Source organism: Peromyscus eremicus, chromosome 6 (genome assembly GCF_949786415.1).
Source record: "Peromyscus eremicus chromosome 6, PerEre_H2_v1, whole genome shotgun sequence".
Taxonomy (NCBI): domain Eukaryota; kingdom Metazoa; phylum Chordata; class Mammalia; order Rodentia; family Cricetidae; genus Peromyscus; species Peromyscus eremicus.
The window spans coordinates 16,819,208-16,846,945 of NC_081421.1; the positions used below are offsets into that span (position 1 = coordinate 16,819,208).

At 36.9% G+C, this 27,738-nt stretch overlaps 1 protein-coding gene across 5 annotated transcripts in view; it reads left to right on the forward strand.

The window, feature by feature from the left end:
* Afg2a (AFG2 AAA ATPase homolog A) overlaps positions 1-27,738 on the forward strand; it is a 169,863-nt gene that overhangs the window by 19,575 nt on the left and 122,550 nt on the right. For all 5 annotated transcript variants that reach the window (XR_009379765.1, XM_059265261.1, XM_059265260.1 and 2 more), the window contains exons 8-11: positions 1,518-1,641; positions 3,908-4,163; positions 14,408-14,562; positions 25,768-25,977. Coding sequence is in view for 4 of the 5 variants with exons in the window: in XM_059265261.1 (XP_059121244.1) it covers positions 1,518-1,641; positions 3,908-4,163; positions 14,408-14,562; positions 25,768-25,977 (745 nt within the window). In the remaining variant the exon portion in view is untranslated. The remainder of the gene's footprint in view (positions 1-1,517; positions 1,642-3,907; positions 4,164-14,407; positions 14,563-25,767; positions 25,978-27,738) is intronic.

Consider the following 27,738-nt stretch of genomic DNA (forward strand, 5'->3'; position numbering starts at 1 on the left):
GTTGACATTTAAATCTAGCCATTCTGGAGTCGTTTGTTCTGTATGAATTCTGGCATGTTTTTTTCTAGTTCTGTGAAGAATGTCACTAGAATTTGATAGAGAGTACACTAAATCCATAGGTTGCTTTTAGTAACTTTTGTAATGATTTTAATGGTATTAACTGTCAATCATAGCATGGGAGGTCTTTCATCTTTTCTTGCCTTGTCTTTTTCAGTGTCTTGAAGTTTTCATGCAGTCTTTTCACCTACTTGGTTATATTTGTTCCTAGATTGTTTTCCTTTATTCAAGTCACTGTGAATGGATGTGACTGGGATTATTTGTCCTGTTTTCTCTTGGGAAAGTTTGTTATCATTATATAGAAAAGTACTGATTTTCATGTCAATTTTGTATTGTTACTTTGCTGAACCTGTTTACCATGTCTAAGTTTATCCTGCTGTAGTTTCTAGGTTCTTATATATAGGATCGTGTCATTTGGGAGTAGGGATACTTGGAACTTTTTCCTTTCTGTGTGCACCTCTTTTCTTTTTCCTTTGCATTTTTCCTTTCCTTTTTGACAATCCTGAGGATTGATCCTAAGGCTTCATGGATGCAAACAGACTTCCACTGAGTTAATTCCAGCTGCTCCTTTTCTTTTTCTTACCTTACTGCTGTGCCTGTGGCTGAGTACTGAATTGAAAAGGAGTGGTGAGGGTGTTGTTCCTGATTTTGGAGGAAATGCTTTCAGTTTTTCTCCATCTTGTGTTGTGCTAACCAAGGGCTATCTAGGCTTTATTATGGGCCATGAGTTGGTCTACTTAGACTGAGGGCTATGGTATCACATGCCAGAGTTATTCTAAGTTTATAAGTTCTACTCTTGGCCTGTCTTTCTCTGTGCACTCCATTGCCAGAGCGAGCTTCCTCAGCTTGTCAGTATTTGGCCTCAGGCTCTCCATAACTGCCTTTTAGGGCTTTGCCTCAATTTAGGTCAGTTTTAAATAATAGGTTTTCTCTCAAGATCTTACCAGCCTTTGCCCTAAGTGCCATACATAAATGGGATTTCTCTTTGCTGAGCCATCTGCTGGAAGAAATGCTATCTCACTGAAAACCACAACTTGCCTTGAGGCTTTGTGAGAGCTCTGGCCTTATTCTGAGTGTAGGATTGTTGCTGTGTCTTTTCACCAGTCTGCCTTTGAGAGTGGAAGTGGCAGGTGGTTCTTCTGTTTTTCCTCCCTTGGCTGGGAGACTGGTGACTGGAGCTGTGTACCTCCTGTCATTTTATTTATGCTTTTGAAGTATCTTTCCACTACTCGGTGAATCTTTGGAACTTTTTTCTTTGGTGTAGTTAAGTTTTTTTCTTTTACTGACTCTTACCCTTCCCCAGGTCACACAGAGGCCTTTTATGGAAGGCAGATAGGCTGGAGTGTGAGGTTGATAACTTTATACTAGAATTAATCTAAGATTTTTTTTGATCTAGCATTTTAGAGATTTTGTTTTTATTATTGATAAATAAAACTGAAATGTAATATGTTTGATTTTAGGCACCCATCAATTATTTTTATTGATGAGCTGGATGCACTTTGCCCTAAAAGAGAAGGAGCTCAAAATGAAGTGGAAAAGAGAGTTGTAGCCTCACTCTTAACACTGATGGATGGCATAGGCTCAGTAAGTACAACACTGGCATTTTGAGTATGGAATAGCAAAACCTACCAAATGTATCTGGGTCTATGAGTATCTCAGGATGAGGGAAAATCATCATGCGTGAAGCTAGGTTACCACTCAAAGTAGTTTGCTTAATGACTGAGAGGCCCAGATAGCCTGGCATGTTTTTCTGTTACATTAAATAATTTACCATAACATATGTGTGTGTGTGAGAGAGAGACAGAGAGACATAATACTGACTTAAAACCCAGGATACATGTCAATAAGGAAGTATTCCTTATTAAATTTTAGTGAATTTTATTAACTCTCCCTGGGTATGGGTATATGCTTGTAGTCCCACTACTTAGGAGGCTGAGGAAGGAGGATCATTTCAAGGCCAGGTACATAGTAAATATGAGGCCAGCCTTGGCTATGTGAGATTTTGTCTCAATAAACTAAATTTAGTAAGTTCATGAGTCTATTTTTTTTCCCTTGAAATAGGTCTTGGTGTTTAATGCAAGGTGTCCTAAATTCTCAGTTATTCTTCTGCAGCCTCTCAAGGGTTATGGCTATAGTCAGCTATATATTTGTATATTAGTAAAAACCGTGGTATGCTAATTATGAACAGGACTAATATAGAATGGGGTGAAGAAAAATTTTTCTCAGACTTTTGACATCTGTTAACCAGAAAAATGTACTTCTTAGATTAGATTGAAAATGACCAAAGTTCTTAGATTCACAGTATATTAGCACGAAGAGAAATTTTAGAAAGCACATAGTCCCATACCTCCCTTTTGCACAGGAGTGTTTGGTTTTATTTCCCATTTGTGGGAAATGAATGTGTGAAAATAATGTGAATTTTTGGTATTCACTCAGTTAATCTGGTCTTTAAGCAGACCAGATCTCTGATTCTGGATAACTGATACAGAGAGCTACATTATAGTTGGTTCTAAAGTCCTTCGTGAGAAACATGAGTTAGGATCAGTGTTGCAGAGTCTTAGACATCAGGGCGGTTGGTGGCTTTTTCTCTGCCACTGGGATAAGCCATCTGTGGAATATATTCTTGTCTTTGACAGGACTAGAACCATGTGACACTGATATTTTAATCTGAAAACATTTAAGGGGCCTGGATGTATGCTTTTAAATTTATAAGTTCATAGTAGTTTATACATTTTCTGCTGGTATACTCATAATTGGTGATGTTTTAGTTTTCTTATGAAAAATCACTAGATTCTATTAATGCTTATCTTTGAAATTATACTTGGATCATCTGACGAAAACACTGGATAATGTCTGAAGGTTGCTGAACATGGTGATCATAGTTCTTTATAATTTGTTGTTCTTAACCCCATCTTCAGGGAGTAAAAAATCTTTGTGTATTCAGGGATACTGGTTATAGTTTCATATTTTCTGGAATTTAAAAATCATTACAATAAAATATCAGGATTGGCAAGATGGCTCAGCAGGTAAAGACTAGCCACCAAGCCTGACAGCCTGAGTTCCATTCCCAAGACCTACATGGTGAAAGGAAAGGACCCACTCTTATAGGTAGACTTTTCTGTGTCCTGGCAGTTGCTCCCAAATAACCACACAGAGACTTAGTATTAATTGTAAATGCTCAGCCAATAGCTTAGGCTTGTTTTTAGCTAGCTCTTATACCTTAAATTAACCCATTTCCATTAATTTGTGTGCTGCCCTGAGGCTTGTTTACCTCATGTATGTACTTCCCATCCTGCTCGATCTGCGCCTCATGTTGTCTTCTCCTGACTCCTGAGACTCTGGTCCTCTTTTTTTCCAGTGTTCTCTCTGTCCCGAAAATCCTGCCTAACCATCGGCCAATCAGCTCTTTATCAGCCAGTGAGAGTAATACATATTTACAGTGTACAAAAAGATTATTCCACAGCACACTTTTGAAAATTTTGGCCTCTGAAAGAAAACAGTTGATGTGTGAGAAAGAATTCTTAGATAAGTTGCTAGTTAAGCCTGGTTTTGTATGAATACTCTGTAGGTTGTAGTCTTCACTTCTAAGTAGGGGGAAAACTGCTTAACTACTGGAAACCTTTCTCAGGTAGAAAGCATTTAGGCTAAACTTTGAAATAGCTGTACTAAAAGTTAATAAATATTTAATAAAAGTTTATTGCAAATAAAATTTGAAAATTGGTTTGTAGAAATATAAGGATTAATGCTTAATACTCTAGACCATCCTATTCATTCTTTTCCACAGAGTCAGTTTTCACCTCTCTATTTTTTTAAAACCAATATGTAATTTATTTTTATTTTATTTTGTTAGGAAGGAAGTGAAGGACGGGTATTAGTCCTTGGGGCTACAAATCGCCCTCAGGCGCTAGATGCTGCACTCAGAAGACCAGGACGATTTGATAAAGAGATTGAGATCGGTGTTCCTAATGCCCAGGACAGGCTTGATATTCTCCAGAAGCTGCTCCGAAGGGTGCCACACTTGCTCACTAAAGCTGAGCTGCTGAGGCTGGCAAATAATGCCCATGGATATGTTGGCGCAGACTTGAAGGCTTTGTGTAATGAGGCAGGTGAGAGTGACTATCTCTGATAATCTATATGACAGTTTATGTATATACTGATAATTTGTCACTTCTTAATAGAAATAGCTTTATTTTGTTTAGTCATAAAATATATGTATTAAAAATGTACGTAATTTAGAAAATTATGAAGAACGGGAACCACTCTATTTTTACCTTTTCAAGCTCACCACCTCTAGTAGAACATACTCTCTGATTTTTCCTCAGCACATGTGTGCATGCACACATAACCAGATGTGCAGATGTTAGTATTGATGCAGTGTTATTACTGTGTTGTGGAACTCAGGAAGTTACAGTTTTATTTTTATTTTCTAGTGTTTGTGTTGGAGCCAATATAGCAAAACTCAAGAGTGTGTTACGGTGACATTTTAACTGAAAATGTATGAGGACATGATAGAATATGTGTGTACACATGTACCATAGGGCATGTGAGGAGGTTAGAGGATGACGTCAGGTGTCTTCTCCTTGCCATCTATCTTACTTGAGATAGAGTCTCCTTTTTTGCCAGAGTACATCAGGCTAGAGGGCCCTTGAGTTCTGGTGATTGTTTTTTTCCTTTCTCTGCCTCATGCTGCTGTAAATGCTACACGTGCTACTGCATTGCCTCTAGCTGTATTCTCATGCTTACATGCCAGGGCCTTTACCCCACTGGACCATCTTTGCAGCCCCTGTACTTTTGAAGCTCTTCTGGACAGTACTTTAGAGTATTTTCAACTATGTGAAGTATGTTTAAATCAAGGTAGCTTTTATAAGCTGTTGAAATAGTTGATTCAGCAACCAATTTATTGAAAAAATCTATTTTGTTTTCCTGAAGGATTTTATCTTCTTAAACTTTTAAAAATCAGGCAAATGTCTGTAATCTTAGACGTATTCTCAGGCCTCTGTATGGCGTGTTTTCATGTCCTTTCATATGCTGGGCTCTCTTTCTCTACTGTGGCATTATGTTGATTACAGTTTGTCATCCATCTTATATTTTCATATTACACTTTGAAAAAGGTTTAATTCTTGTAATAGTGGAAGAAATCTGTGTTTAAATGAGAAATTTCGTTATTCAGAGCTTTAATTTTGAATGACAATCAACTTTTGTGCCTAAATAACCCATTTATACTTGTATAATTTATTATGCTTTGAAGATTTCTTTATTCCTTTCAACGTTTTTTAAGAAATTATTTTATATTTAATTTTGTGTATGTGTGTTTGTCATATGTGCATGAGTGCTGGTTCCCTCAGAAGCCAGAAGAGGGTGTGTGGTCCTTTGAAGCTGGGGTTACAGGTAGTTGTGAGCCACCTGATGGGGATGCTAGGAGCAGAACTGAGGTCCTCTGTAGCAGATGCTCAAATGCTGAGCCATCTCTCCAGCCCCTTCTTTTATCCTTTTTATCTGCCTCCATGTGAGTATGGGAAGAGAAGGAAATATAGGAAAATAGATTTGGATGATAGATATAAGAATGCTTGAACATCTTGACGGAAAAAATAATTTTTTCATTTTCCCACAATTACCATTAATTTCCAAGTTGGAGAACTACTGGGTCTAGGAGGTGGTAAATAGAAAACATTATTTAGTATAATAGAGCACGAGGATAGGTCATTTTTTGTCTTCTTTCTATGCTGCTTTTAGCTTCCTAGGGAGCGATGGGTCTTAATGTAGAAATACATTTATTGTGATCCAAGAAACAGATGTATCAGTGGATAACTTTGCTTCTTTTGTCTACTAAGTGGTAATTAAGAGTCTGGATTACTGTGTTGATCTGTGGACTTGCCCATGATGCCCAGACAGGGATCTAGTCTTCAGTCCTTTAACAGATATTTTCTGACTTTATACTACATTCAGCTGTACTGAGAGAGACTTTATGATTCTTGCTTTTCGGAAAGAGTCTAACAAAGGAGAGATGTGTAAAGAAGTGCTAGTTCAGTAACGAAGTAGTCATAAAGATGGGAGAAATACGGTGATTTTCTCAAGGAAAGGAAATGTGGTTATATAGAAAACATGGCTTCTGTGAAGCCAAAAGAGAAAAGAGGAGTTTCAAATTGATTGAGAAAGAGAACATGTCTCTTCAACCCTCTCACCAGTCCTGTGAGAGAAGTGGGTCAAGTAATAAAACATGTGTTTAGAATGGGATAGCTTTACAGTTTAGTTATAAAATCTGTATAAAGTAAAAAAGAAAAAATTATTTTCTCAACTGTGAGAAGAAGATAGATTTTAGAAAGATTGGTGGTAGAATTAGTGTCCAGTATGTTAAATTAATGGTTTGAGTATGTTGTCCTGAATGCTAATATATGTTACGGTATTGGTATCATTTTAATCTTCATATAGCAGAATAAACTAACTTTAAGAACAGGGTGTCAGAATGTTGCTACAAGGAATTTTCTTAATGAGGCAGGATAGCAAGTGAATAGCTTTTCAATTTTAAAAAATGTATTTATTTTATATGTATGGACGATTTGCCTGAATGCATGTTTGTACCCGTGGAGGCCTGAAAAGGGTGTCAGATCCCCTGGGACTGGAGTCAGAGACAGTTGTGAGCCCTGTGTGTGTGCTGGGAATCAAACCTCTGTCTTCTAGAAAAGCAGCCAGTGCTCTACTGCTGAGACATCTCTCCAGCCTTGCGAATAGGTTTTGAGGAAGAGTTGGGTAGATTTGCACTTAAAATCAGGTTTGTGATCTTAGTCAAGTTTGAGCCTTATTCTTCTCCATTTGTCAATTGAGTAGCTTAAGGGAGATGACATTGGGGTGCTGTTGCAACCATGACTTTGATTGGATAAGAGAAAGGGAGAGGATGACAGAAACACCTCAGTTACTCACTAAGCCTTCTGTGGCCTCATCATACAGAATCCCTGTAGTGGATAGATACAGCTGGTTAGCTTTCCCAGAGTACAGGTTTCCAGGCTGTCCCACAGTTTGTAGGACTGAGGCTGCATCTTTTTTGATGAACTTATGCCATACTTGCTCTAACCTCTGGTCTAGTTCATCTCTGTATTCGTCTCTTAATTTTGATGCTATCTAATATGAAAATTGGAAATATTACAATAGTATATACCTGGCAACTGGATCTTTGTCCAGCCAGTTATAATACTTAATGTTGATAGTCGGGAGTCAAACTTATTTCAGATTTTGAGGTAGTGATGTGCTGTGCACTACTTGTCCAGAGACTTCTGTTTTGTAGCTCACCTTTGTAAGCAAAGAGCAGCTTTTGAAAGTATTTTTATCTGAAGTGGATATACTGCTTACAACCTACACTGTCTTACCCTGCCTGACACTTAAGTCAGTGTATCATCTGGGCTTTGACTGCCTTTCTGACTAACTAGTTGCATAGCCTTTTATTCCCTTGTTTTATGTTTTAAAGTAACATAGACAAGCAGAGTGAACTCTTTTGGAAAACATGAAATGTTAATCATGTAAACTGTGATGAATGTTGGAAGATGCTTAGCAGTAATGTTTCCCAAATATAGGGATTTATTATGAATTTACCTTTTTTTTGTTTTTTTTGTTTTTTGTTTTGTTTTTTTTTTTGGTTTTTCGAGACAGGGTTTCTCTGTGCAGCTTTGCGCCTTTCCTGGAACTCACTTGGTAGCCCAGGCTGGCCTCGAACTCACAGAGATCCGCCTGGCTCTGCCTCCCAAGTGCTGGGATTAAAGGCGTGCGCCACCACCACCCGGCCTATGAATTTACCTTCTAAGACTGCCTGATTATATTATGAAATAGAACTTGATTTCTTCGGGGGGTGGGCTGTCAAATTTTTAATAGAGAAAGGAAGAATTTACTTTGTATTGCTGAGTGTTTATCTCAGCATTCATGTTAATTAATTCAACATATTCATATCAAACTGGGGTCTTTCTAAGATAGCATCACGGAACAGAAGAAATTCCAACTTAATTAGCTGTTGATTTTATTGTTATAGCACTTAAATTGGCTTAATAGCAATATTGAATCTGATTTTTGTGTCACAAAGAAATTCTTACCTATTGTGTCCAGAGCTGTGAGATGTTCATACTTGCCACTTCTCCCTGCTTTCCCAAACTGGCTTTTTTTTAGCAGAAATTTTTGGAGCATCTGCTTTGTACTTAATAATCTGTTATGAAAGGGTCTGTTTCTGATATTTTTCACCAAATTTTGAATTCTACCAACTTTATTTGAACTAAAATATTGAGTCTATAAAAATTCTGTATTTTGAAGACCAGGGAAATAACATGGTTTACTAGAAGAAAGCTTGCAGAGCTCTGGATTAAAATGATAGTTTTATACTTTATCAGCTAAGAAGTAAGACAGTCCATTCTGCCCTTGATTTCTGTTTCTTGAGAAGTTAAACAGGGGAAATAGTCTTAAGATGTCACAGTAATAGTCTCTTTTTACGTATCTGTTTTATTTACTGTTAGTGCTATGCTGGAAGAGATAGACCTGCCTTCTATATCCAGACACACAGGGGCTCAATGTGTTTATTGAATAGATATATTTAAGAGGCTCTCAATGAATATCCAAATGAATGCAGTGTCAAATGAATGCAATGTCAGTTGCAGGAGGCCATGGGAGTATACAGCAGGTGACAACTAGTATTCAACAGGTCGGCCCACCAGACAGATAACTCTCTGATGGTGGGAATCCCCACCTGGCAAGGCCGTGGGGTCACTGATTGCAAATGTCCTGTTGCTTCTGTCTGTAGTTTTTCTCATGTGCCACTCCATTTCTTCCCTAATAACAGCTCTGTGTATTTTTCCCACTGTTTGTGTGTTTATCTCGTGAAAATATTTCATCTTTAGGCACACTTAAAGCTGTTGATGGCCAGGAAGATGATTTCTTTTTAAGCTGTATAATTCTGGTGAATTGAAATAATACTAGAATATTTTTCATAACTGACATAGGAAAGTAACAGTATTCTCCATCATAAAGACAGCAAATTTTAGACTTCAGAACAAATTCAAAATAGAGTAGCTTCCCCTGCAGAGAATTCACAAAGCAAATTCCCAGGTGTTTATTGCTGAATCAAGGTCAGACTTGAAGCAACTTTGGTAGACATAACCCCCTGCAGTAATTGACTTTCTGCATGTACTCCCAGCCTCAGTTTATGTTACAAGACTCAGGATTCAGCCAACTACCTGTTAATTGTTAAGTCCTGAATTTCATTGTCTCTTCCTGTTTAGGAAGAGCTGCGTGCACTGCCAAGTGTTAGTCACTGGCTGGTCAATATGACCCCCCCCCCCCCCAGCCTGAGAAAAACTGTATGACTTATGTGTTAGGAGAATGGGTTGGACCCTGAAAATGTAACATACACTTGCCTGAATTTGGCTGTAATAGACAAAAGTAGGGCTATGAGGCAGAAGTGTGTGTGTGTGTGTGTGTGTGTGTGTGTGTGTGTGTGTGTACAAGGAAGATGAAGCTGTATAGAAAAGAGATGTAGAGATGTATGTGTAGAGAATGAGTGAGTGAGAAAATGAATGAGTAAAGAGTGAGTGAATGATGTAGTAGTGTGTGAAGGAATGTAGCAGACAGAGTAGAGAGAAGAAATGTATATAGAAAAGAGATGTGGAGCTATGTAAAAAAGAGATGTAACTATGTAGAAATATATGGCTGTGCAGGAGAGAGATGCATATATGTAAAGAGAGATATATAGATGTATGTAAAGAATGTAGCTGTGTGGAGATAGATTGTTAGAGGATTTTTTGAGGTGAAGTAAAAGAGAAAGTTACCATCAGAAAGTGTGCGTGTTTCGTTTTTTTCCCCTCAGATAAAAAAGTCTAGCCTCCAGATACTAAGAAATTTTTCCTGAAGTCTTGCTGCTCTGAGGCATTCTGTATACAACCCTGGAATAGTTCTAAGAGCTGGCCTCCCAGATTGTGTTAGTATTGAAGACAGCCTGTAGTCCATGAGTATAACTTCTCAGTATTTTCATGATATGATAATACTTTAATAATCACTTTTTTTTTGGTTTTTTTTTTTTTTGGTTTTTTTTCGAGACAGGGTTTCTCTGTGTAGTTTTGCGCCTTTCCTGGAACTCACTTGGTTGCCCAGGCTGGCCTCGAACTCACAGAGATCCACCTGGCTCTGCCTCCCGAGTGCTGGGATTAAAGGCGTGCGCCACCACCGCCAGGCTAATAATCACTTTTTAAAAATTATTTGCTTAGTGTGTCTGCATCCACACGTGTCTCACAGCACTTTTGTGGAAATTGGAGAACAACTTGAGGGAGTCCATTCTCTCCTTCAGTCGTGTAGGTACTGGGGATGGAGCTCAGTTTGTTAGGCTTGTCATCAGGCACCTTTACCCATCCACTTTACCTTGGCATTTAATTGCTTTACTTTAATATAAATTGTGACTGAACTTGCAGGCAGTATATATATATATATATATATATATATATATATATATATATATATATATAACAATGGTAGTGATTGCCACCCTTATTGAAAATTATTTTTTAAAAACATATTTCCAAAATATTAACTTTACTCCCCCTCTTCAAGTTGTGGAGTTTCCTCTTTTACTCATCCCACCTTCCATAATGTATCTATTTGTATAATATGTTTTAGAAATTAATATTTTTATAAGGACTCAGTCGTGCAAACCATATTATGTCTAATAGTATATTTATACATTAGACAGCTTTACAGAAATGCCCTATAGTGATCGGAGTTTCTGTATAGATAATTCCTAAAGCTTTTTTTTTTATTTATGGATTTTTTCCTAAGTCGTCTTGGTTTTAAATACTTTGATTAAAGTCACTTTTTTAATTTAGCACAGTATTTTAAATTGGTCCTCAATTGAAAGAGAGTTGCCAACATATTTTCCATACACTTTATTCATAAGCATGCACATAAGGGAACTATTACAAAGAACCTTGCTTCCTGGTTTATGGTGAGGGGTGGGATTAGACACCCAATAATCTTTTCATGCTTTAGTAATAAAATATTAAGGAATAAGATCCAGTTATTAGAGTTTAGATAAAATACTTTTATTTTGACTTCAGTTTATAATTTCTTAAAGTACCATCTTAGTGTTATTTAAAACCGCTTGTTTTGTGTAGCTTTGTTAGTCATTTGCCCCCGATCTTACTTTTACACATTCAGTTTTTAAATAAACTTACTGAAGTATTCCATATCGGCGTGAAAGTGCATAAACCATAGCATAGAAGAATGAATTTTCTGAAGTGAACTTAGCAGTGCTTAGACCAGTATGGAAGAAAATAGTAACTGTCTGGACCTCTCTCTCTGGGTCATATCATAATATCAGCTCAAGAGACAATCACTATTGGCTTTTAACACTGAGATGAGTTTTTCTGTTTGCTGCTGTCATCTTTGACCCATAGTGTGTGATTCAAGAGTTCCAGTATTTTACTCTGAGTAGCAGTTCATTTTTATTTCTGTATTCCATTATACAGATGTTATGAGTGATAATGATAATTTACTATGTAGATAGTTTCCTTCATACTGTGTCTGTTTAAATTCTCAGTTTTTTTCAGTGTTCCTTTAAATATTGTTACTTTGTAGGGATTCTTGATATGTAGCTTCATGTGAGGCCTAGTTGGATGTGTGTTTTATTTCCTACAGGGCAGTCAAGTCTATTTTATGGCCTAAGTATTTATTTACTCTTCGTGATGTCTTTGGAGGATCAGAAATTAGAAATTAGGTACATTTATTTTTATATATATATATATATATATATATATATATATAAATATAATACATTCAGTTTATCAGTCGTGTCTTATTTAAGAAATTGTGGTCAGTGAGTGTAGCTTGGTGGTAGAGCACTTGGCTAGCATGTATGAAGACCTGGGTCCATCCCCAATACCTCTGAATAAAGGTAGTAATGGTGGTCAAGTGTACTGTCATGACTATTTTGTCTTACCTGGACTTCTGGATACCTTTTTTTTTTTTTTCTTTCTTCTTTCACATCACTACCTGAAATTGGTTCACTTCTTCCATTTGGATATTTAACCAGCCAACAAAATTCACTGAAATGATGATCCATCCTGTTGTGCTGTAACAGTTTAAATCTGTCCTGGATTCTGTGTTTATCAATCTGTTATCTTACACAAAATATTTAGATGTATGCATGTGTATATCTTATCTGCCTGCCTACCTCTATTTTCTGGGTTTGGAAACATCCATAGAATTTTATAATTTAATTTGTTAGTCTCTATAACCCCATAAAATGTTTTGAAAAAGAGAATGTTTTATTCTCTCTCTCTCTTTTTATCGTGCTGGAGATCAAATCCAGGAGCATTTACTTGTTTCAGTTGTATGTAAATTCCTTTGTTTTCCATGTATAATATTGTGTTATAGTTTTCTCTATATATAAAATAGGTAATATGGTTTATTTCATTCCTTTATCTCTACAACATTATTTCTTTCTCTTGACTTACTGTACTAGATGCTAAAACCTCCAAAGTAATAATTAAGAAAAAGTTGGTACTAGTGATCTTACTGATTTTAAGGGGAGAATGTTTCCAGTAATTTGTTATTGGCAATATTATTGCTATGTATTTCTAGATAAACTTATAAAGGAAGTTCCTATGCAGTCTTGTTTTTAAAAATTTGTTTTTGTTACAGTTCTTCTGTGTCTGTTTACATAGTTCTATGTCATCTTTATATGTTAATTTGAAGAATGATATTGATGCATTTTCACATGTTAGATCAATCTTTCTGGATATGGATACTGCTTTTTTAAATATATCTTAAAATTCAGGCTGATGTTTTGTTTAGATTATTTGCCCAGTGTTCATGAGAGTGATTGACCTATAATTTCATTTTCTTATAATGATCTTTCAAGTTTTAAGGAGTAAGATTACGTTGGCCTTATGAATCAGGTTGTATGAGATGTCAGTTACCTTTCAGCATTTTAGAAGGCAGTAAAACAAATTTGAAAGATAAGCCTAAACAAATGCTTACAGTTTTTAGATAGCTGAAAAGTCTATTTTTTAAATGTTTGTATGTACTGTTATTTGTATATGTATATATGTACATGTTTGTGTATGTGTGAAGGCGAGAGGTACATAATTGGGTATGTATATACATGTTTGTGTGTGTGTGAAGGCCATAGGTAGATTTTAGTTGTCTTCTATCCCTTTCCACCTTATTTTAGATAATCTCTCAGCAAACCTGGAGCTCACTTGATTCCCAAGACTGCCTGGACAGCAAGCCATAGGGATCCTCCTGGTCCAGTACTGGGAATATAGGACATGCCATGACACACCTTTTTTACATGGGTGCTGGGGATCAAATTTAGGAAGTATAAAGTGCTTCCATTCTGTGCTCAGAACTAAGGCTACAGTGGAGTCATGCTCTGCAGCACAGAGAAACACTGCACCAATTGATTGTGCATTGAATTTTGAATTAACCATTGCATGACTTAACCATTGCCAGATTCTTTTTGGTTAACCCCACATTCAGTTATATGACTTGATATGGAGTTCCTGTCAACAGTTAAGAATTTGGGCTCTAGACTCTGCTACAGCTCTATGCACTTGAAGCTTCATACCTGGTATTTGAAGGAGGTAGTTGGACATTCAGTCTTGCCAGTGTTTGAACTGTAAACAAATGTCAAAACTAACGATTTTAGCATATTTGACTATTCTGGTTAGAGCTGTCATTTAAGCTATTTTACATCTCTCTAAATTTTATTTTCTTAAGGGTCTTTTTTTTTTAAGTGCATTATTATTGTGATACTACTCCTGTGAAAAACAAACAGTTCTTTCTAGTTCTCCAAACCATAAACTTCCTTGAGCGAGCTTTTTGCCTCCATTCTTCCATCTCCAGTCTCCCTCAGTGCCCTAGTAAAAGTATCTTTTATTACAGACCTCATGTGTGCATCTAACTCTCAAGTCATCTTCTCTCTTGTATTCTGTCTTCTTTCAGATCTTCTCCTAGTCTCTCTAAACTTGTGGCTTGGTTTTAGTGCTATCAGGAAAAGGGCAATAACAAAAGGAATATTACTATTGTGCTTATTTTAATGACACCCTATCAATGCTATTTTGGTAAACTTTGATTTTCTTTTTAAATGTTGTTTGTAAATTGTTTTATCAGTTTGTCATCTTTCTACTGCTTAAGTACTTGAGTTGTGCTTTTATCTTCTATATATTACTGTCCCCTTCACCATTAATCCCACTCTCCATTTCATACATTCCTGTAAGTACAAAATACTGTAAATGCTGTAGTACCCACAGACTTTGGGGTTAGTAGTATTGTTACCCAGTTGGTATTTATGGAATACGTGATCAGTTTTGTATTTTTCTCTTTGCAGGTCTGTATGCCTTGCGAAGAGTCCTGAGGAAACAGCCTAATCTCCCTGATAGCAAGGTGGCTGGCATGGTAAAAATTACCCTGAATGATTTCTTACAAGGGATGAATGACATCAGACCTAGTGCTATGAGAGAGGTAGCGATTGATGTCCCAAATGTAAGTAATTTATACTTATGCCAGCCTTACTATTTGAATAATGTTCTTAAGGAAATTGAGACTCCAAGATGACTGACTTACTAGACTAACCTTTTTTAAAATATACATTTAACAAAAAATGTTCTCTTGAGATAGTTATAAATTCAGTGAAGTTCTATGGTAACTCAGAGAGGCCCTGTGTTGTATATCCTTTGCCTGGTTTTCTCTGGTGACGGAGTCCTGCAAAGCCAGATGAGATATGCACACTGCTAAACTCTGCTGCTTTGACTTGAACTTCCTCTCTTTCAATTGGACTTTGAGTGTTTGATGTATTTAGGCATATGGGGTTTTGCCAGATGGAAAGACTTGTGTTTATCATATTCAAATTATCACCACACAGTTCTCACAGTTTTCATTGTCATACTCAACTCAGTTCTCATCCCACTTCTAAAATTTTGTTATTTTAAAAAAACATATAAATGGAATCATGGATACAACTTTCAAGAATTAGCTTTTTTATTTAACATAATTCCTTCGAAATTGATCTAAATCGGTAGTTCTTCACTTTTGACTTTCGGGTGTCAAACGACCCTTTCACAGGGGTCGCATATCAGATATCCTACATATCAGATATTTACATTATCTGTTCATGACAGTAGCAAAATTACAGTTATGAAGTAGCAACACTATTTTATAGTTGGGGTCACCACAGTGTGAGGGACTGTATTAAGGGTCACAGCATTAGGAAGGTTGAAAACCACTGCTCTAAATAGTTACATTTTTCAATTTGTTCTTTTTTATTTGAGTAGATGTCACAAGGGATGTTCAAACTCAGGTCCTCATGCTTGTGTCATATATACTTGATCTTTGTAGCCAGTTCCTCATGCCTTACCTCAGGTTTTGTGGTTTCATTGTTTGTTTTAAGACCTTGATGAGGCAGAGTGGTAGGAGTGTTGACAGAGAATGTTCCTTACCTGTGTAAGCTGGGGATTGAAAGTGAGGAAGGAGGAAGCACAGTCCACCCTAAAGGCACATAACTGTGACTTTGAACCTTTCATGAGGCTCTGTTTTGTAACATTTCCACCACTGCCCCACGTTGCTTGATTGGGAAAGAAGCCTTTAATACATTGGCCTTTCAAGGAGGTTTTAAGATCCAAACTGTAGCAGTATTCTATAATAAATGCATTTATTGATGGTATCTTGGTTCCCTCCAGTTTTTTACTACTGTGAATGAAGCTGATATGGACTGGTATTCTATGAATATAAGTTTTCCTTTCTCTTAAATAGATGACCAAGAGTAAAATTTAATTGGTAGGTTGGGTTGTATATAAAACATTTTGTAGTAAGTTTAGTTTTATTAGAAAATATCAGTGAGCCTATTTCTAGAACAAACAAATTTGATCATTATCAACTAATGGTATTTAATGTTTCTTCAGGGCTTATTACACACAGTTTCACAGGAACAGAAAGTACCAATTATGTGTGGGTTTTTGTTAATGTCCCTTATGACCTAGCTATGCCTGATCTTCAAGAAAAACATGATCTGGATGATTAGTAATAATAATTATTGCTAGACATAGGTGTCTTACTGCCACGTTGTTTTCTATTTTATGGTTCCTTTATTCTTTTGTTGTCCTTTTTCCTCATTTCTATGTCTGTTACATGTTTCTTTTTTGTGATTATGCTTACCTCTGATTTGTAATAGTGCAAAGATTATTTTAAAGAGATAAATGCAGCTGCACACTTGCTATACCTTTGCATGTTTAGTAATACTGATATCATACTTCACATCATTTATATGTTGTCTATCTTTTCAAGTTACTATAGTTACTAATAACACATTTGTCCTTTCGGTTTATAGTAGAGTTAAGATGATGTATGTACCATTGTTAACAGTTTATGCTATCTGGATTTTAGTATGTTGTTACTATAATAGGGAGTATATATTTTATTGTTAGCATCCTTTCACTTCAAGCTGAAAAAATGCTGATTGTCATTTCTTAGAAGGCATATCTAGTTATTTTTGCTTGTCTGATAAAACATTTCATTTTCTTTCATTTCTGAAGGGTTTTTTTTTTCCTTTTTTTTTTTTTAATATAGCCTTCTTGGTGGACTATTTTTAAAATATATCTTCTAGTTCTGGGGATCTGGCTCGTGGTGGAGCATTTACCTGCTATGCCCAAGGCCCCGTTTCCATCTCCAGTTCCACAAGGAAAAAGGTTATCTCATCTTTCCTAGCCTGCAAGGTTTCTGCTGAGTATTCTCATTGGGGATGCAGGGTGCAGTGTGCATGGTGAGCTGCTTCTCCCTAGCTGCTTCAGCATCCCTTGACATTTGAAAACTTGGTGGTGCATGTTAGTGAATGGTGAAATCTTTATATTTATTGTATTTGGAGTCTTCAGGCGTTTTGTGGATCTGTATGTGCCTGAGCACAATGGGGAAGTTTGCTGCCATTATCTCTTTAACCATTAACTAAACTTTCTGCCCCTTTCTTTGCCCCTTCTGGGACTTTTCATGTTCTTTATGTTTGTTTGCTTGATGGTATTCCACAAGTCCTATAGGTTTTTTTCACTTCATTTTCCCACCATGTTAGGCAATATCAAAAGATCTGTAGTCTAGTGTGTCACCTGCTTGATGAGATATTGACATTTTTGTTTTGAATTTTTACTTTCGTCACTGTGTTCTTCAACATTAGAATTTCTCTTTTTTTCCATTTTTTTCCTTTTATTGAAAATAGATTGTTTTCTTATACAATGTATCCTGATTATAATATCTCTTCCCCCTGTTCACAGTTATTCTACCCCCTCCCTGGGACTCCCATCCTCTTCCCTCCTATCCACTCCCTTCCCTCCCCTCATCTCCCTTCCCTTCCCCTCCTTTTCTCTCCCATCCCATCCCTTCCCTCCCTTCCTCTCCCCCCAGATCCTCTTCTTTTCTGTCATTAGAAAAGAACAGACTTCTAAGAGATAACAACCAAACATGACAAAAATAAAATATAAGATGAAGCAAAACCCATCAAACCAAAGTTGGACAAGGCAACCCAACAGAAGGAAAAGAGTCCTAAGAGCAGGCACAAGAATCATAGACCCACTCATTCTCACACTCAAGAGTCCCATAAAAATACTAAGTTAAAAGCTATAATATTTAGACAGAGGACCTGATGAAGACCCATGTAGGTCCTGTGCTTGCTGCTTTAGTCTCTGTGAGTTCTTATGTGCCTTGCTTAGTTGATTCAAAAGTCCTTGTTCTCCTTCATCTTCTCTGGCTCTTATACACTTCTCTTCCGCAGGGTTCCCTGAGTTCTGAGGAGAGAGATTTGATAGAGACATCCCATTTAGACTTTTTCTAAAATGGATGTGGGTCTCTATCTGTTCCCATCTCCTGTTGGAGGAAGCTTCTCTGATGATGACTGAATAAGGCACTGATCTATGAGTATAGCAGAGTGTCATTAAGAATCATTTTAGTGATTCTTTTTTTTAAGACTGGTAGTGTTTGGTTTTTACCTTAGGTCTCTGGGATATCTAGTTTCTGATTCTTGCTCACCTAAGCAGTTGTTGGAATTGGTTTTCATCTCATGGAGTGGGCCTTAAATCAGACATTGGTTACTCCCACAAGTTCTATTCCACCATTGCCTTAGCTTACTTTGCGAGCAGAACAGATTGTAGCAAGGTTTTGTGGCTGGGTTTACATTTATTTACATTTATTCTTTATGTTTTTCTTTTGGTAGTGTACAGAGTACTTTGCTGCACCAAAGACACTGGAATGTAGGGGTGAATGCTCCATGTAGGCAGCAGCTGGACTTCTTCATGTTCAGTGAGTTTTGTGGGTGTTGTCCTCATCAATGGTGTCCTGCTGTCAGTTTGTGGAGAGCAACTCATTGTCTTAACAACAGCCTTGGTTTTTTTGGGGGGTTCCATGTGACCCCCTTGGCCAGCAACTCAGTTTAATACAACCCAGTCTCACTACTGGAAGCCTTGTTTGGTAACAGCGATGGCCATTCGAGACTTATCCCCCATTATTAGGCAATCTCATTAAGATCACCTACATATATTTTAGAAAGTTTCCACTGCACTCGGTTTCCATATCATCCCTCAAATGCCCCTCAATTCCAGCTGTCTCCCTGCATTCTCCCTCTCTACCCTGTCTCCCCTTTACCTCCTCATCTGATCTTCCTGTTCCCTTCCCATTTGCCCCAGTCTACCTGTAAAGTTTGTTCTATTTCTCTCTCCCAGGGAAATCCATGTATCCACCTTAGACCCTTCCTCTATATCTATCCTCTCGGAGTCTATGGATTGTAGCTTGGTTATCAGTCACTATGTTCTTCAGTGTTAGAATTTCTGTTTGGTTCTTTTCTTACGGTTTCTCTCTTGAATTCCCTTCATTATATATTACTTTCCTGATTTTATTTAATTGTTTATCTGTGGTCCCTTGTAATTCACTGATCTTTTTATTTTTAGCGTGACTATTTTGAGATTTTTGCTTTTCAGTTTGTAGTTTCCCATTATTATTATTGTTAAAGTTTTGTTCAGTGTGCATGTGTTTGTGTACAAGCACCGTTTACCCATTGAGCCATCTTATGGTCCTTGATACCCAGTTCTTTCAGATACAGTGGAAGTGATGAAATTTATTCCTTTGGTGGTATTGTTTTCCTAATTATCTGTGATCATTGTGACCTTTTGCTGTTGTGTGTGTAGGTGAGGAAGTAGACCTCTTGATTTTTACAGATTAGCTTCTTTAAAAAATGTCTTTACTGGTTAGCCCTTTAGGGGGTCTCAGGTTCTGCATGCTGGCTTGCTGCTCAAGCCTCACATAGTCTGGCCTGGTTCCTGGATCAGCAGATGAGTAGATCTAACATCTTGTTCTGGGAGTTCTGGCCTAGAACCTGGGTCTGCCAGGCTTGGACTTGATGGGATTATAGGACTGGATCCTGAGTCCTGAAGACTGACCTGGTGTTGGGCTAGTCTAGAATAAAACTATAGGGAAAGACTCAACACCTAAGGCCTGCCTGGGTCTGTGAGAGCTGTTTGAGGTATGGGACTGTGGTCATAAGCCCAGTACATCAGTGCCTTTAGGCTAACTGTAAAGCTCTAACACCTCAATAAGTCCACATCAACTTGAGGGAGATGGCCATCAAATTAATGTCACATAGGAAGTAAACATTGCTGAGTCCTGTCTTACAGGTAACATACCATTTATATAAATCATCAGAACTCTGTTTCACTAATTAGATATTCAGAACGTACTTCTGTGTTGTCTTCTGGCTCCTTTTCAGGGGATCCTACCTCTGGATGTGACTTGTCATTTGCATTTCATCAGGTAAACTCATTAGTAGCTCTTTCCTGCTGTAAAAGTTTGAGTGAAACAGTTTAATTGACTGTAATTATGTTTCATTCTTCATATACCCTTAGGATAATTGTGAGGAATCTGAGTTTCTATTTTTTAAATACCATGAATGTTCTTTCTTTCTTTCTTTCTTTCTTTCTTTCTTTCTTTCTTTCTTTCTTCTCTTTCTCTCTTTCTTTCTCCCCCCCTCCCTCCCTCTCTCCCTCCCTCCTCCTCTCTCTCCCTTCTTTTCTTTCTTCAGACTCCATGGATTGAAGGTTTTTATGACACGTTGCTAAGTAAGATTTTCTTTTCTTGGATTCGATGATACAACCTGTAGGAACTGTTAAGTCCATGTTTTCTTGGCAAACCTTTTTATTTTATTTTTATTTGTTTTGACTTTGCTTCTTGTTGTCTAGACTGAAAAGTGCCTTCTATCACTCCCAAGATCCTAGTCTTCCTGGCAGTTTGTCTTGTTCGTTTTTATGGTTTTAAGTAATAAAATTGAACAGGAAAGCACATTTGGGAAATAGATTAATTTTAACCAGGAAATATACACTGCCAAAAACAAGTATGTAATTTCAATCTTATGAAATATTTTAGAGTTTTAACACCTTCATTCTGCTTTTTTTTTTTTTTAATACCCTTTTAGGTGAAATGAGAGACAATACAGAAGTTAGTGGAAGGATTGTTACTGTTGCTTGCAATCCTGATTACTGTGCTACAATTAAATAGCTTTCCCTCCAGATTATAAGTGGAAAACTTAATTTTCAGTTCCTGTTATCCCTTGTATTTGTACGAATGTTGAAGTACAGGTGGCATACATTACACCTGTATGTGTATTTACAATACTCTGCATACTCTTAGTGACTGTTGCTGAGAGAGTGTGGTGTGTGTGTATGTTTTAAGAACAGGAGAGAGATCTACAGAAGGCTCCTAGCGTCACAGTGAAGGCTAAAACTCAGCCTCTTTTTAGGGAAGCTTCATAGACCATCTTTATGGCATAGAAAGCTCTGCATGTGGGTGTGTGATTCTTTTCTTTTTTTCCCTTTTCCATTGATGTCTGAGAGCACACTTTCTCACCTCCATTCTCTTGCTTTATCTCTACTAAAGAAGCATCTGGAGATTCACTTGTCGTTCCCCCCGCCCCCCCCCCCCCCCCCCCGGGATTTAGAAGTTAGGTGTTTTTTTTTTGTTTTGTTTTTTTGAAAATATGTGTATTTTAATGTTTTAAAGTTAATGTTGGCCCTCTAAAAGCTTTGAAACAGGTACTGCCTGTCTTTTACATTTATTTCTTAGTGGAAAGTAACAAAATGTGAAGTACTTTTTGTCACAATGTTTTCTGTCAAATACCACCTTTAAGAACATTTTTGTGCCGGGCAGTGGTGTCGCACGCCTTTAATCCCAGCACTCAGGAGGCAGAGCCAGGCGGATCTCTGTGAGTTCGAGGCCAGCTTGGGCTACCAAGTGAGTTCCAGGAAAGGCGCAAAGCTACACAGAGAAACCCTGTCTCAAAAAATCAAAAAATCAAAAAAAAACCCAAAAAAAACCACAACATTTTTGTGCCTGACATTATAAAATTTGGCTCCTAATTAAAGATCAGCAGTCACACTGGAGCTAACACGGTCCTCTCAGTAACCCCTAAGCCCTCTGAAGCCCCTTTGTTAGTTTTCATTTCCCTTTTGGAACTTGTCCTTTAATTTTTTTTTTTTTATGTATTTACTTAATGTTTTTAATCTGATCATTGAGTTCTTGGGTTTGTGTGAATATGTAACTAAAATGCTTTGTTGGAGTGCCCATCTAAGAAGAAAAATGTTGCATTTTCCTTGTGAAATTTTCTCTCCCTTATCTGCTTGTATTACAACAGCTCTTTCTTTATTTCTAATTGTATTAGCATTCAAAAGACATTTTAAAGCCACATTAACCAGGATAGGAACAAAAGAAGAAAGGGCCCAGCCATAGAGCATCCGGTTAGATTTATAAAAGCTTTCTCCTGGGTAAGGTAGACTAACTTACTAAGACAATCCTAGAAAGTTTAACATAGTATTTATTGAAAGATGAAATATTGAAAGCTAATACTGTCTGAAGTTAAGGTGGTAATCAGCCAGCCGGTTCCAGTACTTTATGATTTCACGGTGGCGTTAATCCTTGTAGCACAACCAACTTTTCCCACGTCTTCCTTCTGTGCCTTAGGACTTTTGCCCCTGCAAGAGTAAACTGTGAAATCTTATGTTAAGATTGTTTTTATTTTTAAATTATTTTCTTAGCACATAGAAAAGCTAATCAATGTTTTGGTTTTCAAGTGCTAAAATCAAAAGACCAAACTGGTTTGCCTTTAGTTTAAGGATTGAATGATAATAACGAACAAAGAACACACAAAAAAGCCTCAAAGATGGAGAATAATTATAACAGTTAAATATTACTCATGAAATTACAAATGCAGTGACTTCTTAATCTTTTGCCATTCTCCTTCAAAACATAATGGTGATTGTCTCTCGGACATCTAAATATAGGCTCACGTAGTAAATATTCAGCATATGTAATTAATTTAATATATACTGCCCTTAAATCTCATAATGAATCTGAGGTGTTATTTTTATCTTCTAAATTAGGAAGAAATTTAAAGAGATGGAGTAAATGATCCAAAGTCACATTGAGTAGTGTATCTGAGATTTAAGCTCATGTTTTACCATTCTGAATTTTAAAGAATATTGTGTTTAAAAGGCATGAAACTAAAAAGAAACAAAAGGCAAAATTGTGAATGTGTACTATACCCCAGCACTGGTAATGACTACTTTTAAGACAAAAAGTATACAGATAATTCTTAGATTGTTTCATAATTTCTTAAAGCTTATTCTTCTGTCAACTGTCCTTGTGGTCAGACAAGAAAGTGGATATTACTGTTACTTTTAACATTCTGATCTCTTTATATAAAAGTCTTATACAGGTAGTTTTCAACTATATACTTACTCATAGTTCACAATTACAAAAAGATTTTAAGCTGGTTAGTACTAGAGTTAAAACAGATATTTATTTAGACTAAGACTGTATCTTTAAGGGTACATTTAGCTTTTGCTTTGCAGAGTATAGATTTCTAAAGATATTGTGACCCTTGGGACATGTAAAAGATAATTCTTTAAAATTGAATTTATCTCACTTGTAAGTTTTAGTCATAATACAATTAGGAAGAATATAAAGGTATCGTAGGTGTAATAATAATTAGGGATAGGGTAAGGGTAATTTTATGTTTTCATTGATAGGTTTGGGTTATAGAATAAACCTCTATTCACTGTATCATTTCCCATGATAATCTGACTTAATTATATGTATGCCCAATTATGCATAGGCATCAGGTGATAAATGAAATTTTCTTTAAAAGTTAACTTAAAGGATACAGTTTGCCTTTCTGCACAGCATGTATCCAAAACCAGTCCAGACTCATCTGTATATTCCTCCTAGTTCCAAGACATGCCGAAATTTGTATTTGGCCATAAAAGGGGGAGTTACTAAGGATTGCTAGGAAACTATAGGTTGGAGTAACAAATTGTTAAAGACTTACTGGAAACCATACATCCTGAGGATATATTGAATACTAAATTTTACTGGAGACTATCAGGTTGTGAGCCAATTAGGTTTATAGACAGGAGTAAACACACTTTCCCTATCCATTTATGAGTATAGAACTGAATTTTTTAAGCGTATCCATTACAAAGCAGGCTGTTCTGTATTAACCATTAAAATCTTTTATCTATTTATCTACTTCTTAAATTGGCATAAGCTCTTGTTCTGCTGCACTGCTAGTAAACTTAATGTATAACTCCTGTGCTCCAAGGCATGGGAATTTGGCTCCTGGAATATGTTTATGTAGTATGTTCTTGCTGTGTACATGTAACTACAGAGTCAAAAGTGAATGACTTGCGGGGTTCAGAATGCATTATCATTTTTGTTCTTGCAAGTTGAAGAAGTTGCTTCTCTGACTTCCACATCAATGCTGTGCTGCAATGTGAGTTTACTCTTCACACTCCATAGGATAACCTCTCTATCAAGTGTGTATGTGTGAGGAGAGGCATGCACATACATATGTATTCCACTGGTAAAGCATTCCACTGAAAAGCACTCTGATGAGACCACCTTTTGGTGCTTTGCTACCAAATTAACTGTCCATTCTCCTGAATCCTCTGTAATTTGTGAGCCCCAGTTCATTCCTTACTACCATTTAAAATTCTTCCCAGAATATTTTTTATGAGAGATGTGTTGTTAATGTATCTAGAAAAAAAGTGACATCTCTCCAGCTTACTGTTAAAAGAAAAAAATCAGCAGAAAATTCAAAAACTGATTATGCCAGTTTCTGTACTGTTATATGTATAGAGAAAGACGGTGTTCAATAAATCAGATGTGGGAAATACTAAAGCTGGTGAATCATTCAGAGTATAGCTCTTGTGTGTACTTGATCATCTTTTGTATATGTTTGAATGTTTTTAGAGTAAAATTAAAAAGAGCAAGTCAAAGAAATTAGGATGTACAGGGAGGAACTGCTCAGCAGGGTGTAACAGCCCTGTTGTATTTCTGCTAAATGCATACTGTTTTATACAATTATTGTTGGCTTTTCTGGTAAACAGTAAGTATGATTCTGCATCATTGGTCAATGGTTCAAGGTTCTAGGCTCATGTGCATTAATATCAAGGCAATTTTAGTTTTAGTAATTGATAAAATCAGAAATCAGCAAATGGGGGTGGGGGAAGCAAAAATAAGTCCATTAAATATTGTTTAATGAGTTTTCCAGGTGTCTTAGTCACTGTTCTGTTTCTGTAAAGAGATGCCAAGACCAAGGCAACTCTTATCAAAGAAAACACTTAATTGTGGACTTATTTACAGTTGAGAAGGTTAGTCTTTGCCATGGTGGGGAGTATGGCTGCACTCAGGTAGGCACTGGAGCATATCTGAGAGCTGATCTCTAGGCAGAAGGCCCAGAGAGAATGGACATGGCATGGGCATTTGAAACCTCAAAACCCACCCCCAGTGAAATACTTCCTCCAACAAGGCCACACTTACTCCAACAAAGCCACACCTCCTAATCCTTCTCAAATAGTGCCATTTCCTGGTGACTGAATTTTCACCATATGAGCCTATGGGGGCCATTGGTATTTACACCACCACGTAGGGAGACATAAAAGAAGTGCTTGCTTTTGAACTAGGAGTATGCTGACAGCCCAGAGGATTACTCATACAAGTCCAGCCTCATGAATAAAATGAATTTGTTATGTATTGCTTATAGAACATTACATGCCAACACAGCCTACCAAGTTTCTATCATATATGGCTCTGGGTCTACAATGGAATTTATGCAAACTTGCTAGTACTCTGTGCAGTAACAGTACCAATTGACATGCTCCTATGAATGGGGGGAAATCTCACAAGGATCCATCCTAGATGAAGAACTACAGGCAATTAATGGCTGCTAAGAAGAGAATCAGTAGGTTTTGAGATGGTCAGCCCTAAACACATATGTATATTACTCACAACATATAAACTCAACATGTTGTATTTATAAATGTATATGTGATGATAAGGAAAGAATAAGAGGCAGTGAATTTGAGAAATAATGGGCATGGGGGGAGAAGTTAGAGAGTGGAGAGGGAGGGGAGAAATGATATAACTATAGTTCTCATGCAGAATTCCCAATAAATAAATCAGATATTCTGATGAGGTGTTACTTTTATTTTTGAGCAGGAGTCCTGTGTTAACTTACATGAGATGAGCACCATAAAGGTCATGCTGTACTTACTAAGCACATATTAACCTAATGCAGTGAATATAACACATTTACTTAAAAGAGGCTTCATTTGTTCTTTAAAGACAAATTACAATTAATGATAAAGAAAAAAAAAACATTTTGTTTTGTAGGTATCCTGGTCAGATATTGGAGGACTGGAAAATATCAAACTGAAATTGAAACAGGCTGTGGAATGGCCCTTGAAACACCCTAAGTCTTTCATCAGAATGGGTATTCAGCCACCTAAAGGAGTTCTCTTGTATGGTCCTCCTGGATGCTCCAAAACAATGATAGCGAAGGCTTTGGCCAATGAAAGCGGGTTGAACTTTCTAGCTATAAAGGTAGGATATTGGAGTTTCAATGGTTACTCTCTTCTTCTGGCTGCTTTCCATTACGTCATATATGATGTCTGTTCTGTAAGGAACACTTGATTTTTATGTCTATCTTAGATAGATGACAGTAAAGTGTAGGTAGAGGAGATAAGAAATAAGTTGGTACAAATACCCAGCTTAATTAGAGCTATCGTGGTACAGTCAAAATTCTGAAGAGACATGTCTTTCCCCATCTCCCTCCCCCAAGTGAATGGTTGGGAAGTATAGATTTTTGAGAAGAGTGATTTAAATCTCTTCCCTTTGCTGCCAATCCCTCTTCCTTTTTAGAGCTTCTGCTTGGCTGCAGCATATCTGACTCATACTTGATGTCTGTTTTCCTGCTCTTTGAGGTGTTTCTCCAGAATGGCCTTCTATGTGTATGGATGCTGTACTTGTGATTTTCAAGATCCTTTCCTCACAGTGCCTATGTGTAAACCTATCACTTGGATGTTTGGCTTTTTGTGGGCATATCCCTCATATTCACCATAATCAACATTTGGTTAACTTGCCTGCTCCAGACAGTTTAGAACTTAAACACTTGATTTGAATTGTAATAGCCCAGAAATACCAGGCAGGTGTCAGACACATTTAAGCAGCTCCAGGGAGGACTGGAGAAATCCAAGAAATGATTACAGAGCAGAACTGCAAGAGCAAGAGGTGACAAGCTCAAACTTAAATTTGTGACTGTGAAGTAATGAAACAGGGTTAAGTCAAGTTCAGTTCCCCAGATTAATAAAACAGGCAAATACTTTTACATATTCTTCATTATTTTGTTGTTGTTTTGCAAATTTGAGCAGTGGAAATCTTGGCCATGGGTGCTAGAAATAACATATGTCCAAATAAGTTAATAATTGTGTAGTTTTTCTGGATCACACTTATCTGGGTAACACATGCTGTCTAGTGGGTAAAATGTGTCAGGACCAAGTTGCTGAGGTTATTTGATAAGTAAAATTGTTAAACAAAAACCTCCTGTGGTCTTAACAGTATCCATTCTAGGGATTGGTCTATTTTTAAAATACCATAAAACCTAGTAAATGTGAGACAGACTGTACTGTTTTCATCCTAACTGGATAGTGAGGTACAGATGGGTGTCTTATTTATATATAGCACAGTATTTTCAAATTAGGCCATGTAGTTATTTATTTAGGAAGATTTAGAAGTCACCTTGCAACTTGATCTATTCAGGAACTTTTAATTTGCAGTGCTGATACTTTATACAATGAAAGGGCCATTACCTTTCTCCTTTCTGGATGTGAAGAAAACAAAGACAGCACAGTTACAGAAACAGCACTGGTGTGGAAAACGCAGCCCCGCACCCTGTCACTTTTAGCTCTTGCTAGGACCTTGAGCCTGTAACTCAGCTGCTGTGGCCTTTCGTTTGCTTCAGTAAAACCTGCCTCAGTGAGCAGTTTGGGACAATTCTCTGTCAGCTGTAACATTTATGAGATGTGAACCCCATACTGCCATTTAGTCTGTGTGATTTTGGCCATTTATTTCACTTATTTGTATCTAATATTTTTAGTTAAAATTATGATATATATGTACATATATATGTATTTAAAGCATGGTTAAAGCAGGATTATGTTCCATTTTTTAAGATTATAATTACTATGACAAAGTTCCTGAGGCAGCCTGATAGCCTAATTTACCATACAAATTTGGAGGCTAAAACTCTGGAGGGCCTATTAGATAACATCTTGGTAAAAGCACTGGTAGGTGCAAGAGTTCATT